This window comes from Podarcis erhardii (assembly GCF_964252035.2).
Source record: "Podarcis erhardii genome assembly, chromosome: 10".
Lineage (NCBI taxonomy): Eukaryota > Metazoa > Chordata > Lepidosauria > Squamata > Lacertidae > Podarcis > Podarcis erhardii.
This window is the reverse complement of record NC_138500.1, coordinates 75,180,552-75,195,024: the sequence shown is the minus strand read 5'-3', so window position 1 is coordinate 75,195,024 and position 14,473 is coordinate 75,180,552. Positions and strand designations below refer to the sequence as shown.

The 14,473-nt window shown below is 40.9% G+C and overlaps 1 protein-coding gene across 3 annotated transcripts in view; it reads right to left on the bottom strand.

The window, feature by feature from the left end:
• The window catches only part of BEND7 (BEN domain containing 7), a 71,320-nt gene that overhangs the window by 7,400 nt on the left and 49,447 nt on the right, over positions 1 to 14,473 (bottom strand). For all 3 annotated transcript variants that reach the window (XM_081879186.1, XM_081879185.1, XM_081879187.1), the window contains 2 exons: positions 10,265 to 10,490; positions 973 to 1,092 (listed from right to left, as the gene is read on the bottom strand). In XM_081879186.1, coding sequence (XP_081735312.1) covers positions 973 to 1,092; positions 10,265 to 10,490 — 346 coding nt within the window. The remainder of the gene's footprint in view (positions 1 to 972; positions 1,093 to 10,264; positions 10,491 to 14,473) is intronic.

The following is a 14,473-nucleotide window of genomic DNA, read 5'->3' as shown; positions in this document are numbered from 1 at the left end:
CTCTAACAGCTCAAACAGCTGCTAGTGGCTGTAAAGCCAGACAGGATGTGTGTGACTGCTGCCATGGAAACAAAGGGGCAGTCCATCCTTATTGAGCACAGGATGTGAGCTCAGTGTGTGTCATATGACCTGTACAGGATGTACATGGGTGGAGTCTGGAGTTTCTCTCTGTTTGTTGAAGAGAGCAGACATCTTTACTGTATGACTGCTAAAGACAGGAATAAAAAGCATGTAGTTACATTTCTGTCTGTGTCTGATTCCCCTCCCTGGGGATATGCAGGGAGGAGGAGAAGGAGGAGAAGCAGTTGGTGTGTTTTTCTCACAGCCTGAGGAAAATCGCCGGAACGGACCTCGTGTTGTTTTTCCTGCCGGGAGTCGCCGGAGGGAGGTCAAAGGAATTCAGCCGGTGCCTGGACAGATAGGCACATACCTCTGACCGAGCCTGAATTCTAACACTCTTCACCAACCAGAACAAGTTGGAGGATGTCAAGCCCATAAAGCTGAGGAAGGAGAAACAGGTGCCTCCCCTATCCTGCCTTACAGTAGCTGGAACATGCTTAAAGAGAACCATGCTGAACCTCATCACTCTCATGCAACAGTTAAAAAAAGGATACACCAAGACAGGTGAGGAGTAACACCAGTTGTCTCAGTGAATCACCTGAGGTCTGTAACATCAAGCGCTGGCTTGCATGTGTGAAAACAGCCACAGATCAAACTCCACAAACAGCTTTCATGCCATCGTAAGACACAAAACATTTCAATGGAGGTGACTCAGATATTCAACTCTGAGTCATAATGACTAGTTGAGTGACAAGACTAAGAAATGTACATAGGCCTGAATCAGCCCTTAGGAGCAGTGTCCTTCCTCAGTAATTCTTAAAGGCTGGGTTCAGGCTGCTCACTGTCATACTGTTTGTCTTGCCACCTTGCTATCTGCATTCAATCTGCTTTCTACCTCTAACCCTCCCTTACCTGAGCCTCTTTTTAACCGTCTTCTTGCCAGTTTGATTTGATCCTGAAGAATCTGTACCCAGTCTCTTGGGCCAGGTAGTTTATCCACATGGTTTGCAGTGCAGTATTTTTCTGTGAACACTAAAAACAGAAGGTACAAATAATCTCTTTACCAAAAGGTTGAAAAAGATGGAAAACTGCAAGCCAAGGTTTAAGTAACCAGACACAAGAAAAGCAAACTCACAACAACATTCTACATTTTATATAAAATGTGAGAACTGGATGTTTACATTTTTGTAACTTAAAATCTCCATGACTGAGCAAAGTCAGCATGTAAATTTATTCTTCCCAAACGATTTTCCAAGTGCAGGAAGATACTAACATGGGAGACCTTCAAACAAACTAACTTGCAATGTAAGCTTGGACTGTAGCTGTTTGAAAGCACTCAAATAGCCAAGAGATTTTGCATATATTAGGGAAGATCTGGTAAGCTAAGCACTCTGCGAATGTTTACCATGTTGAAAAACATTAGCAGAAGATGGCATTGACATTCCAGAAATATTCACTAGAAAGATCAGTCTCCAGACATTTAAAGAGAACACCACAAAACATTGCCTTGGAATCTCCGGAACAAAGTGACACACGAAACTATGAAATCTGAAAACACAGTGGCAACATGCACATAAAATGTTACTCAGATGAAGTGGAACAAGCCAAAACAAAGCGTTGGGCTTACACACCTCTCCCCACACTTACTCTCCCCATGCAGTCAGGAAGAAGACTTCTTGAAAAAAATTATTTCATTTTTGGATAATTCTGTTGTGAACCAGAGATCATGGTTCATGACAAACATATTATTTAAACAAGCTAGCTTTATAACTCATGGCTTGAATGTAATGCCAAGCTAGGCTCTCTGGTTCACATGCAATACTAAGCCAGGATTCCATAAAAGTGAAACTAAACCCAGCAGAAGCCCTTTTTCTGGCTGCGGAGGGAAATGGATAGGACAGCTTGTGAGGCAGATGCTTTGCTTGGGCTCCTTCCAGCTCAACCCATGTACCACTAAACCACTGTTCAGCATTACATGCAAATATGACCAACATTTGGCTTTGATTTTATAAAACAGAATTAACAAGGGTAAACCTTTCGTGCACATTTCAAGATACATTTCATCTACACATCAGTGCTTTTTATGAGCATATATTTGACAACACTGCTTCCTCATGAAACAAAATCTTGACACATCATTTTTTTTAAAGTATTTTTTAAAAAATTACAAAAGGGAAAAAGGAGGTATAGATCATCTGTCTTAGTTTTCTGTGAAAGATTCCAAATATATAATCAGGTATCTTTATAATAACATTTTAAATGACTTTCTGAGTTCACTATTTATATGCCTTATTGCTCTCGGGCTGTTTAACCAGAATGGTCAGGAGTGGGAGTATGAGGAAGTAAAGGAAAACAGGAAATATTTCAGTCTTGTTGGGGAACTGGTGACCTTTAACCTGAGAGACTGCCTCAGGTGCTCCATTATACAACAGCAGCAGCTTTGAATGGAGGATGAATGTCAGCTATGATATCACCAGGCAAATGACCAATCAGCTCCTTTCGCTGCCCTACTTGCATGTTTCATGCAGCCAACCTCAATTCCTCCACTGTACTTCCTGATTAAAGAAATAGAGTATATACAAGAAATATACAAGAAATAGAGCAAAAAATGGAGCCACGCAGGCCTCTGACATGGCCCCAACAATGAGCTAAAACAGCCAGGGGCCCAACAATCGGCTGACAGTCAGACCTTGTGAAGCCAGGGGCATGGAGCTTTTGCACTGTGGGCTTCACAAATACCAGGCTACCAAGTCCTGTTGATGAGGGACCTCTGTCCTGAAGACACTGTGCACAACACTTCACAGGTGCCACCAATCAGCTGATTAGTGCTACCTGCAAAGCCCCTGTTGGATCAGCCACATGTTTATCCATCCCATTATAGGTCGTGGGTGTGGCTTGGCCCAAACCGTCTCATGGGCCAAATGGGCCAAAAAACCACAAAAAACCCACAAACAAATGGTGGGTCTAAAGAGATCTGTGGGCTGGAGGTTCTCTGTGATCTAAGAATCCAAACCGTTCCTGTTTACATCATTTGCGAAGCCAGCTGTTCACTTCCACTATTTTTCTCTCTCTCCCTGGGCCACGTCGTTCAACTGGGAGGACAGATGAGATGACAATTTGTGCATTTAATTGCTTCAGTTTCCTGCCCAGAGCCTCATAGTCTCTTTTGATCTTCTGGAGGCTATTGCTTGCAGTGTCATTGGTTCCCACATGAACCAAACAGCTGGCTTCGCAAATGGTGTAAACAGGAACGGTTTGGATTCTTAGATCACGGACTGCAGTTTCTTGAAGATGGACTTCTGACAAGAGATGGGCTGCACCTCACAACGGTTGGGAGGAATGTTTTTGCCAAAAATCTCAGAAACCTCATCAGGAGGGCTTTAAACTGACTAATGTGGGGGAGGAAGACAGTGCTCCTGAAGGTAGGAGTCTATCAATTGATGAAGATGATCATCCAAATGTCATAGACCAAATGGAGCAAACAGCACGCAGACCTAGAGGTGGGAGGTAAAAATCCTTAAATAAGAGACACGGGGGAATGATTAATGGATTTCAATGTCTGTACACTAATGCGCAAAGCATGGGTAATAAACAAGATGAGCTTGAGCTCTTGGTACAGCAAACTAAATATGACATAATAGGCATCACTGAAACCTGGTGGGATAAGTCCCACGACTGGAATGTGATAATGGAGGGTTACAATCTATTTCAGAGAAACAGACCAGACAAGAAAGGAGGAGGAGTGGCGTTATATGTCAGGAATGTGTATACCTGTGAAGAGATCCAAGATTTAGAACCTCAAAGCCAAAGTGAGAGCATTTGGGTCAAAATTAAGGGAGAGATGAATAACAGGGACCTCATTGTGGGAGTTTACTATAGATCCCCAAGCCAAACGGAGGACATAGATGATGCCTTCCTGGAACAGATGGCCAAGCATGCAAAAGGACGGGAGATAGTAGTAATGGGGGACTTCAATTACCCGGATATTTGCTGGATGTCAAACTCAGCCAAGAGCATAAGGTCAAACAGATTCCTCACTGGCCTTGCAGACAACTTCGTTGTCCAGAAAGTGGGAGAAGCAACAAGAGGAACAGCCATTTTAGATCTGGTCCTAACCAATGTTGATGACCTGGTTAGTGGGGTAGAAGTGGAAGGATCATTAGGCGCGAGTGATCATGCTCTTCTGAAGTTTACTATACAGCGGAAAGGAGCAACCAAGCATACTAGGACTCAATTTCTTGACTTTAAGAAAGCCAACTTCATAAAACTTAGGGAAGTGCTGGGTGAGATCCCATGGACAGTAATATTAAAAGGAAAGGGAGTTCATGATGGCTGGGAGTTTGTTAAGAGGGAGATAGTAAAAGCACAACTTCAGGCAATACCAATGAGACGGAAACATGGAAGGTGCCTAAAGAAACCAGGGTGGCTATCTAAAGAACTTTTAACTGAGTTAAGATTAAAAAAGGATGTGTACAAAAAATGGAAAAGGGGGGAAACCACCAAAGAGGAATTCAAACAAATAGCCAGCACGTGTGGACACAAAGTCAGAAAAGCTAAAGCACAGAATGAACTCAGGCTTGCTAGAGAGGTTAAAAGCAACAAAAAAGGCTTTGATGAGTATGTTCGTAGCAAAAGGAAGAACAAAGAAACAGTGGGGTCATTCAGAGGAGAAGATGGTGAAATGCAAACAGGGGACACAGAAAGGGCTGAACTCCTCAATGCCTTCTTTGCCTCAGTCTTCTCCGATAAAGAAAACAATGCCCGACCTGAAGAATTTGGAGCAAATGATTCAGCAGAGGAAACACAGCCCAGAATAACTAAGGAGATAGTACAAGAATACTTGGCTAGTTTAGATGTATTCAAGTCTCCAGGGCCAGATGAACTGCATCCAAGAGTATTAAAAGAACTGGCAGATGTGATCTCAGAACCACTGGCAGTCATCTTTGAGAATTCCTGGAGAACAGGCGAAGTCCCGGCAGACTGGAGGAGGGCAAATGTTGTCCCTATTTTCAAAAAGGGGAAAAGAGAGGACCCAAATAATTACCGCCCAGTCAGTCTGACATCAATACCAGGGAAGATTCTGGAGCAGATCATTAAGCAAACAGTCTGTGAGCACCTAGAAAGGAATGCTGTGATCACCAATAGTCAGCATGGATTTCTGAAAAATAAGTCATGTCAGACTAACCTGATTTCGTTTTTTGACAGAATTACAGGCTTGGCAGATGAAGGGAACGCAGTGGATGTAGCCTACCTTGATTTCAGCAAGGCATTTGACAAGGTGCCCCATGATATTCTTGTAAAGAAGCTGGTAAAATGCGGTCTTGACTATGCTACCACTCAGTGGATTTGTAACTGGCTGACTGACCGAACCCAAAGGGTGCTCATCAATGGTTCCTCTTCATCCTGGAGAAGAGTGACTAGTGGGGTGCCACAGGGTTCTGTCTTGGGCCCGGTCTTATTCAACATCTTTAACAACGACTTGGATGATGGACTCAAGGGCATCCTGATCAAATTTGCAGATGACACCAAACTGGGAGGGGTGGCTAACACCCCAGAGGACAGGATCACACTTCAAAACGACCTTGACAGATTAGAGAACTGGGCCAAAACAAACAAGATGAATTTTAATAGGGAGAAATGTAAAGTATTGCACTTGGGCAAAAAAAATGAGAGGCACAAATACAAGATGGGTGACACCTGGCTTGAGAGCAGTACATGTGAAAAGGATCTAGGAGTTTTGGTTGACCACAAACTTGACATGAGCCAACAGTGTGACGCGGCAGCTAAAAAAGCCAATGCAATTCTGGGCTGCATCAATAGGAGTATAGTGCCACTGTATTCTGCTCTGGTCAGACCTCACCTTGAGTACTGTGTCCAGTTCTGGGCACCACAGTTCAAGAAGGACACTGACAAACTGGAACGTGTCCAGAGGAGGGTGACCAAAATGGTCAAAGGCCTGGAAACGATGCCTTATGAAGAACGGCTAAGGGAGCTGGGCATGTTTAGCCTGGAGAAGAGGAGGTTAAGGGGTGATATGATAGCCATGTTCAAATATATAAAAGGATGTCACATAGAGGAGGGAGAAAGGTTGTTTTCTGCTGCTCCAGAGAAGCGGACACGGAGCAATGGTTCCAAACTACAAGAAAAAAGATTCCACCTAAACATTAGGAAGAACTTCCTGACAGTAAGAGCTGTTTGACAGTGGAATTTGCTGCCAAGGAGTGTGGTGGAGTCTCCTTCTTTGGAGGTCTTTAAGCAGAGGCTTGACAACCATATGTCAGGAGTGCTCTGATGGTGTTTCCTGCTTGGCAGGGGGTTGGACTCGATGGCCCTTGTGGTCTCTTCCAACTCTAGGATTCTATGATTCTATGATTCTAAGAGGAAGGGGTATTTGTCAGTGGGTTTTATGATTCCTTGCAGTCGTTCAGTTACATCTTGGATCTTAGCCCCGGGGAGACAGCACACTTCCCGAGACATCTTGTCAGGCCCACAGATCACTGCTTCTGTTCCCCTCAGTAGGGAATCCCCTATCACCACTACACGCCTCCTCTTAGGTTTGGTCGGGGTTCTTCCGTGATCTGTCCGTTCCAAGGTCGCCTGCACATTATCTGTCCGTTCCAAGGTCGCCTGCACAAACTACCTCATATAAAACTACCTCAGCAGAGTAAACATTTTTCTTTACACTCTTAGCTGATTTATTGAGCAGAGCCAAAAGTATTGATTACAGAACATCTGAAAGGGCTACAGAGGAACCCAGTGGCAATGATGCAAAGAACATCTTTTCATTCTTAGTGCGATCTTGCACTGGCTGAGCCACCACAAGGGATAAATGGGCCCATAGTATCCAGCAGAACAGCTCTTGGAAGGCAGAATGTGCAAATGGAGCCAGGCAGAGTTAAGTTCCACAGGGTGCCATCCCTTGTGTTTGCTTCTGGGAGAGGAACCCCCATCCAGCATATTAAAGTCCTCAATGCAGCATCCCTTGTGTGATACCATAAAGACAATATAAAGAGAGCCCTCTTATTATAAACAGTGCCTAGCACTACCACTCTAGATACTATCAGCTGCTGGTTGTAACTGAAAATGATCAGTATTTGAGAACTGCCTTAGGTTAGGGCATTGATGGGGAACTTATGGCACTACAGACGCTGCTGAACTCCACCTTTGATCAGTTTCAACCAGTAAGACCAATGATCTGGGAACAATAGAAGTTGTAGTCCAGGAACAACTGGTGAGCCATAGACTTCAGATTTCTGAAGTAGCAGGTTGGTGCTGACAAAGCCCCTGAAGCTAAACGGACCCATATTGATACCACCAGATTAAAATGGCTATGCTTAAGTGTGCAGGATAAAACACAATACAAAGAAATGAAGGCAGTTGGCCTGACTGGCAGCATATACGCAAGCTGCCTCCCCATTTTCAGTGCTCATTTCAAGTTCTGTCTTACAAGTCAAAAGCAACAGCTAATGTCAGATTAATAACTAGGCTAAATATGATGTGGAGTGGGACTCCAGTTAGATTTGGACTCACACACAAGATTGTGTTCAATCAGCACACATCCCAGTTCCTAATTTTTTTATCCGCCTCCCTGAACAAGGAGAGCAGCAGCCACAACCCCTGCTATACAAACCAACCTGGGCTTGCTTGTCCCACCTGCATGGCAAGGGATGGGTGCCTGACTCCATAGCTGCTTGTAGGAATGGCCCCAAACAGAGGAAGGCATACAGGTCAAAGAGCTATTTGGCTCCAGAATGTGAACCAGCAAACCTCCCTCTACCTTTCCATTCCACGCAGAGCTATCATAGCCAGCAACATGTTTGGCTAGGGTATCTGGTTTATTTTTTTATTTATCAAAATGTATGCACCACTCAATCAAAAGAAACATTTTAAGCTGTTAACATAAAATCTTGCAGCAACATCACCGCTGCATCCCAATGCAATAAGAATGTTGTAGGTGAAATAATTAATTTGTAGTTGGAAATTTCAAAGAAATGGGGGCCAGAGAATACAACTCTTAAAAATGCATGGCGTGCTTCCCAATATCTACATTTAGAACCAATATTTTATTTCATTGACCCTCTTGACCCGCAATAGCATCTTACCATCCCTATCTTTATGATAATTATTATATTTAATAATTTCATTTCTCACAAAAGAAGATCATCATACGCAGTTGCATAACGAGCTTTCTTCAATGCTGATCTGTAAGCACCACATCAAAAAGGTTCAGTTAATTTCAAGTTTCAAACTATATTATGAAGCATCATGTCTTTGTTGGTTGAAAGAGTGGATAAAATTAGAAAACACAGAATTGTTAGATTTGGAAGGGTTCGATAACAGATTTGGATGGCACACCTATTTATGGTGTGAGAAGAAGAAAAACCATAAAGGTTTTGAGAACCACATCTTCCAGAGATCTTTAATTGAAATATGGGATAGGTATAAAAACCTATTAGAACCAAGAAAATCAATATGAGAGGGAACTGGATTACATATGGTGAGTTGATAGCAAAAGAAGGAGGAAAATGGAAAATGAAACCTTATAAACAAGTAAAAAAGTATGTATATGATTGGTTGCATTATTTTCAAGTAAATGAAATGTTTAAAAAGGATTTTAGAGAGAATGGATATGTTGAAAAAGATTCAAAATTTCAAATAGAAATAATAAATAATGATTGTAAAATTTTATCCAAAATGTTGTTGGAATGGCATACGAAGGATGAGGAAGTCAAGTCGGTTATGATACATTGGGCTAGAGACTTTGGATATAATATACAACTAGATGATTGGGCAAAAGTATGGAAGGAAAATATAAAATTTACAGCATGTACTGCGTTAAAGGAAAACGTTATGAAAATGATGTATAGATGGTATATTACACCGGTCAAATTAGCGAAAATGTATAAAACTTGTAATAAGTGTTGGAAATGTAAAGAAAAAGAAGGGACATTTTAACATATGTGGTGGGAATGTAAGAAGGTGAAGGGTTTCTGGGAGATAATATATAATGAACTGAAAAAGATGTTGAAATATACATTTGTAAAGAAACCAGAAGCTTTTCTGTTAGGAATAGTAGGAAATGAAATAAATAGAAAAGATTGTAAACTTTTCTAATACGCAGTTACAGCGGCGAGAATATTAATGGCCCAAAGATGGAAACAGGAGGAATTACCGACCCTGGAAGAATGGAGAATGAAAATGATGGACTATGCAGAATTGGATAAACTAACTGGGAAGATTAGATATCAACGAGACCATAAGTTCATCGAGGACTGGGGAAAATTTGTAGAGTATCTGAAAAATATATGTGATGAGCAAACAACGCTCGTGGGATTTCAAGAAGCTCTGTGAAAGTTTGAGGAGTATTGTAAAAAAGAAAATAAGATTGGGAAGGTATATAAAAAGGCAGTATTAAATTTAGGAAATGCGTAACTAAAAATTAATTACGGATGATTGGCAGATAAGCTAAAGGAAGTCCATAAGAGATAATTTGTGATAAACTTTTGATATGGTATTATATGTATATTGTATTGAAAACTAATAAAAATTATTATTTTTAAAAAGGTTCAGTTAAGACTGAGGCCCAGTGAAAACAAGCATCTTGTTGTGCAGTAAAATATACACTGAACTATTTTAAACTGTAGGTTGGAAACACCATGTCTGAATGATTCCCCCATTTCAAAAAAAAGCGTCCTGGCATGGGTCGTCACATATTACATTAAATAAGTGTAGAATCTTTGTACTTGTGTATACCAACAATTGAGCTGTACATTTGTAACATTTTTCACATGTAACATTCAATGAATGTGCAGTCCATGTACTCATGTACACAGTAGTTGAGATGTACAAATCAGCAAGTGTACAGTCTTTCACACAAGCCCTTGCACATGCCTTGTACTACCAGTTTGGAGATGTGTTCAGTGTTAACATGGGAACAAGTCTTAAATGTCAGTAGTGATACGTGTGCAAATCTTTATTCCTCAACCTACAATCTGAAATGATGTAGTCCCGGAACAGTTTGACCATGCAAAAGGTTGTTGATTCAGATCAGATATCAGGAACACATAGCCAAGGCAGGCTTGCAGATGAGCTTGAGAAATTTGTAAAGATCACCAATGTTTTTAGCAACTCCCAAAACGTGATACAGCATAACCACTAGATTATATTATAAAAGCACATTTTTTAAAAAGAAAGAGAACAATACCTTTTATTGCACCCACAATATTTTGGTCTAGTCCTTTTCGGTTGTCATTGAGACCTCTTTTCCTCTTGCCATTGGGTAAAGAGTTGGCCAAGGTCTTGTCATCAAAAAATGCACACACCAGCTTTCGAAACAGAAGACTTCCTGAACGAGTGTAATTTGCTAATATAGAGTCCAGTTGTGATTTCGGCATAAAGACGTCAAAGCCTTCAGCAAGTTGCACTTCTGGCTACCAAAAGAATATCAATGCTTTATTAGCACCTCTTTCATAACTATTTTGTCAACAAATGACATCCAAGGAAAACATGTTCACATCAACACACATACTAGACTTTTATGACACCAGAATAGACACTGAAATAAAATAGACATTGAAATCAAAATTATCAACTGAGTATAACAAAATGCACATCAAAACCTGCTCTGTCCATTATCTTTACGAAATTATAATTACTAGAACAGGGGGAAATCCCAAGGAGCTAGTTACCTGGATGTTAATTAATTTAATGCTGGCAACTGCAATTATGAAATATTTATTCAGTACAGCAGCAGCTTTGAATAATTGGATACTGCCCATTAGGAATTTGAACTAAAATTACTATGGCTACAATCCTGCACTCACTGTTAAATGTTTAATCCCACCATAATAAACTGTTGTAATCACATTACTTGAAATCTAAGCAAGTAATATAAGGAAACAAAAGTCAGAGTATAAGAACAAAAATACTTATTTGTTGCTCAACACCTATTTTGTCCAAAAGCTGCATGCCACTTGCCTCTGGGAACTTCAAGAGCAGGACATGAAGGTTTCATTTAAATATTATGACTAACAGTCATTGATCAACTTATCCTCCGTTTATTTGGTGAATCCCCTTCAAAGCTATTTTAGCTTGTGCCTTTCATCACACCTTATGTCATATATTGATGACATGTTGCATGAAAAAGCCCTTCTATTTATCTTTGACTCCCAACTGTAAATTCAGCTTAAGAACTTGCAATAACTGGCACTAGGGCAAGATCTGATTCTGGAATCAGTTTTTATCAGTGAACACAAGTACCGTATTTTTTGCTCTATAAGACTCACTTTTTCCCTCCTAAAAAGTAAGGGGAAATGTGTGTGCATCTTATGGAGCGAATGCAGGCTGCGCAGCTATCCCAGAAGCCAGAACAGGAAGAGGCTGCACAGCGATCCCACTTGCTGTTCTGGCTTCTGAGATTCAGAATATTTTTTTTCTTGTTTTCCTCCTCCAAAAACTAGGTGCGTCTTATGGTCTGGTGCGTCTTATAGAGCGAAAAATATGGTAAATTGTTTTACAAAGTGGCATTCTAATTTATTAATTTAGGAATAGCAGTTTTTAAAATTACCCACAGCAGCTTACGAGAACTTCTTGAATTTCCACCTTTCAGAGTAAGACAAAATGATTCTACTTATTCTACTCTGCATTGTACAACTTTACAGTGCAACATTTTGCATCCGCTGCTAGTTAATAGTCAAGCTTTGGTGACCGTATGGAGATTTTCAAAGTGCAGAAAAGGTGGACAAGTTTAAGCAAGCAAGTAGACATTAGCACATACTAATCAGATTGCAACCGGAAGTTCTCAAGGTGAGAATGACAAGTGCTTGGCACCATATATAGAACTTTGATTGGAAACAATGTCCTGTGAGTTAGTTGATCTCATCAGCATCCCTTTTGTCAAGGAAATCATAATAGGGCTTTTTCTTTGTTTTATTATCACAATAGTGTTGTTGTTTTGGTTTTAAAAAAATAAGCTTAGAAAGTGATAACCTAAGTTCTTAAAAAGCCTGTGAATCAGTATGAAGCATGGGCGTGCAAAGTACTGGGGAAATGATTTTTAAAGAAACAGTGAATAAAAGATGTGAATTGCCTCCAGCCGTGTCCCTTTCTGCTCATGGAAAGGCCTGTGGTCCAGCAGAGGCTTCTGCATCTCTCTGCACATCCCACCCCACAAGACTGCTCCAGAGGCTATGGGGGACCTGTGGAAACAGCATGAAGTGGCAAGGAGGTTGGTTGGAGAAAGGGGAATTTGCTGGAGCAAAAAGGCTTCCATGAGCAGAGGGACATACTGTAATGGAATACAACCCATGATGTTTATTTCTAGAATCCTCACTATAATACCCAAGTGACATTTCTTTTCCTAAATTAAGTTTAAAAAGAAACAAATCTAGCAAAGTTAGTATACTGAGGCTACAGAAAACCCACACCATATCTTTAAACAAATGAATGGCATTTTTCAGATTTTGCTTATTTTTGTAATGCAGAACAATGGGCTCAAAATCTATTGGTATATATCAATTCCCATTCTCTCACACAACTGCAAATCCTGCATTATTAATCAAACTTTTTTTCAACAAAAATGTCTGTACAATTTAGTGTGGTCTGCTCACTATTCCTACTTATGGCCCCAAACCCTACATAATTTATTGGTGTATATCTTAAGTAAAAGCCGAATTCCTGCTCAAACCCACATCAAACCCGACTTTGGAAAGGCAACATAAGGGCTGGGGGGGGGGGGCGTGTCAAATGTTGCTGATGACTACCCTGCTTTAAGCCAAGGACATAATTATTCCCATCTTATCTGGATATAACTCTAAGAACTGTTCCCTTCAGGGTTCTGCTTCCACTCTTTTTCCACTTGTATTCCTGCTTCTCTGTCTCCAGCCAACCAGTTACTGGACTCCCAGTGCCTTAACTCTCCTAGCAGCAGATGTCTTTCAATAGCCCCCTGGTTCCCTCTGGTTAAACCCGGTCAACTGCATACAATTTCTCCTCGACCAAGGTCTTGCGGGAGCTTTCTGTCCCAGCCATACTGACCTTTCCTTGTCTTCTCTTCACAGGCAGTCTCCCGCCCTCATTTAGTAGTTAGGGAACTTGCAAGCAACAGACATAAACCAGTTTTTAGCTTATTATGTGCAACCATTTTAAGGCAATGATTCTGCCACACCACAGTGGAGCTTCTTCCAGTATGAGCTGTGCTTTCCCCCTTTTATAGCCAGCAATGAAAACATTGCACTTGTGCAGATAAAGCCCCTGTTAGCTCTCACATATTCTCCTGACATAACTCTAAATGATTTCTCCCTGTAAAAGCCAAATATTTCAATAATCTCAGCCAATTTATCAGTAGCCAATTTAACCAGCTGAGGGGGAATGATTTTTTGTACATTTGAGAATTTGGTTGGAAACAAAAGGAGTTATTTCAATATCCATCCTGCCATATTTTTAGACCTTTAAGTGGACGACAGCAGTTTAACACAAGCAGACTAAAATATAATTTAGCAAGCTGGAATAATCTTGTGTGGTATACTTAGATAATAATAATGTTTTTAGAAAAGGATGATGCAATTACTAAGATCCAGCATGGGTTTCTCAAAAATAAGTCATGCCAGACAAATCTCATTTCTTTTCTTTTTGTTTTGTTTTGTTGGAATTACAAGCTTGGTGGATTAGAGAAATGCTGTGGAAATAGTTTATCTTGATTTCAGTAAGGCTTTTGACAAAGTTCCCCATTATATTCTTGTGAGGAAGCTGGTAAACTGTGGGTTGAATGAGGTAACTGTTAGGTGGATGTGTAGCTGACTGACTGATGGAACCTTGTCATCCTGGAAAAAAGGGACAAGTGGGGTGCTGCAGGGTTCAATGTCTTTATAAACAACTTGGATGAAGGAATTGAGGGGATGCTCATCAAATTTGCAGATGACACCAAACTGGGAGGAGTAGCTAATGCTGCAAAAGAAAAAATCAGGATTCAAGATGACCTTAACAGATAGAACTGGTCCCAAGCTAACAAAATGAATTTCAGTAGGGACAAACATACGGTTCTGCACTTAGGCAGGATGAACCAGATGCACAAATATAGGATGGGGGGACTTACTAGCAGTACATGTGAAAAGGATCTAGGCGCCTTAGTGGACCACAAGTTGAACATGAGTCCACAGTGTGATGCAGCAGCAAAAAAGAAAAAGAAAAAAGAGCTAATGCTATTTTAGGCTGCCTCAGCAGAAGTCTAGTGTCCAGATCAAGGAAGGTAATAATACCACTCTATTCTGGCTTGGTCAGACCACACCTGGAATACTGTGTCCAATTCTGAGCACCACAATTTAAGAAAGATGTTGACAAGCTGGAAGGTGTGCAGAGGAGGGAGACCGAGATGGTCAAGGGTCTGGAAACGAAGCCTTATGAGGAACAATGGAAG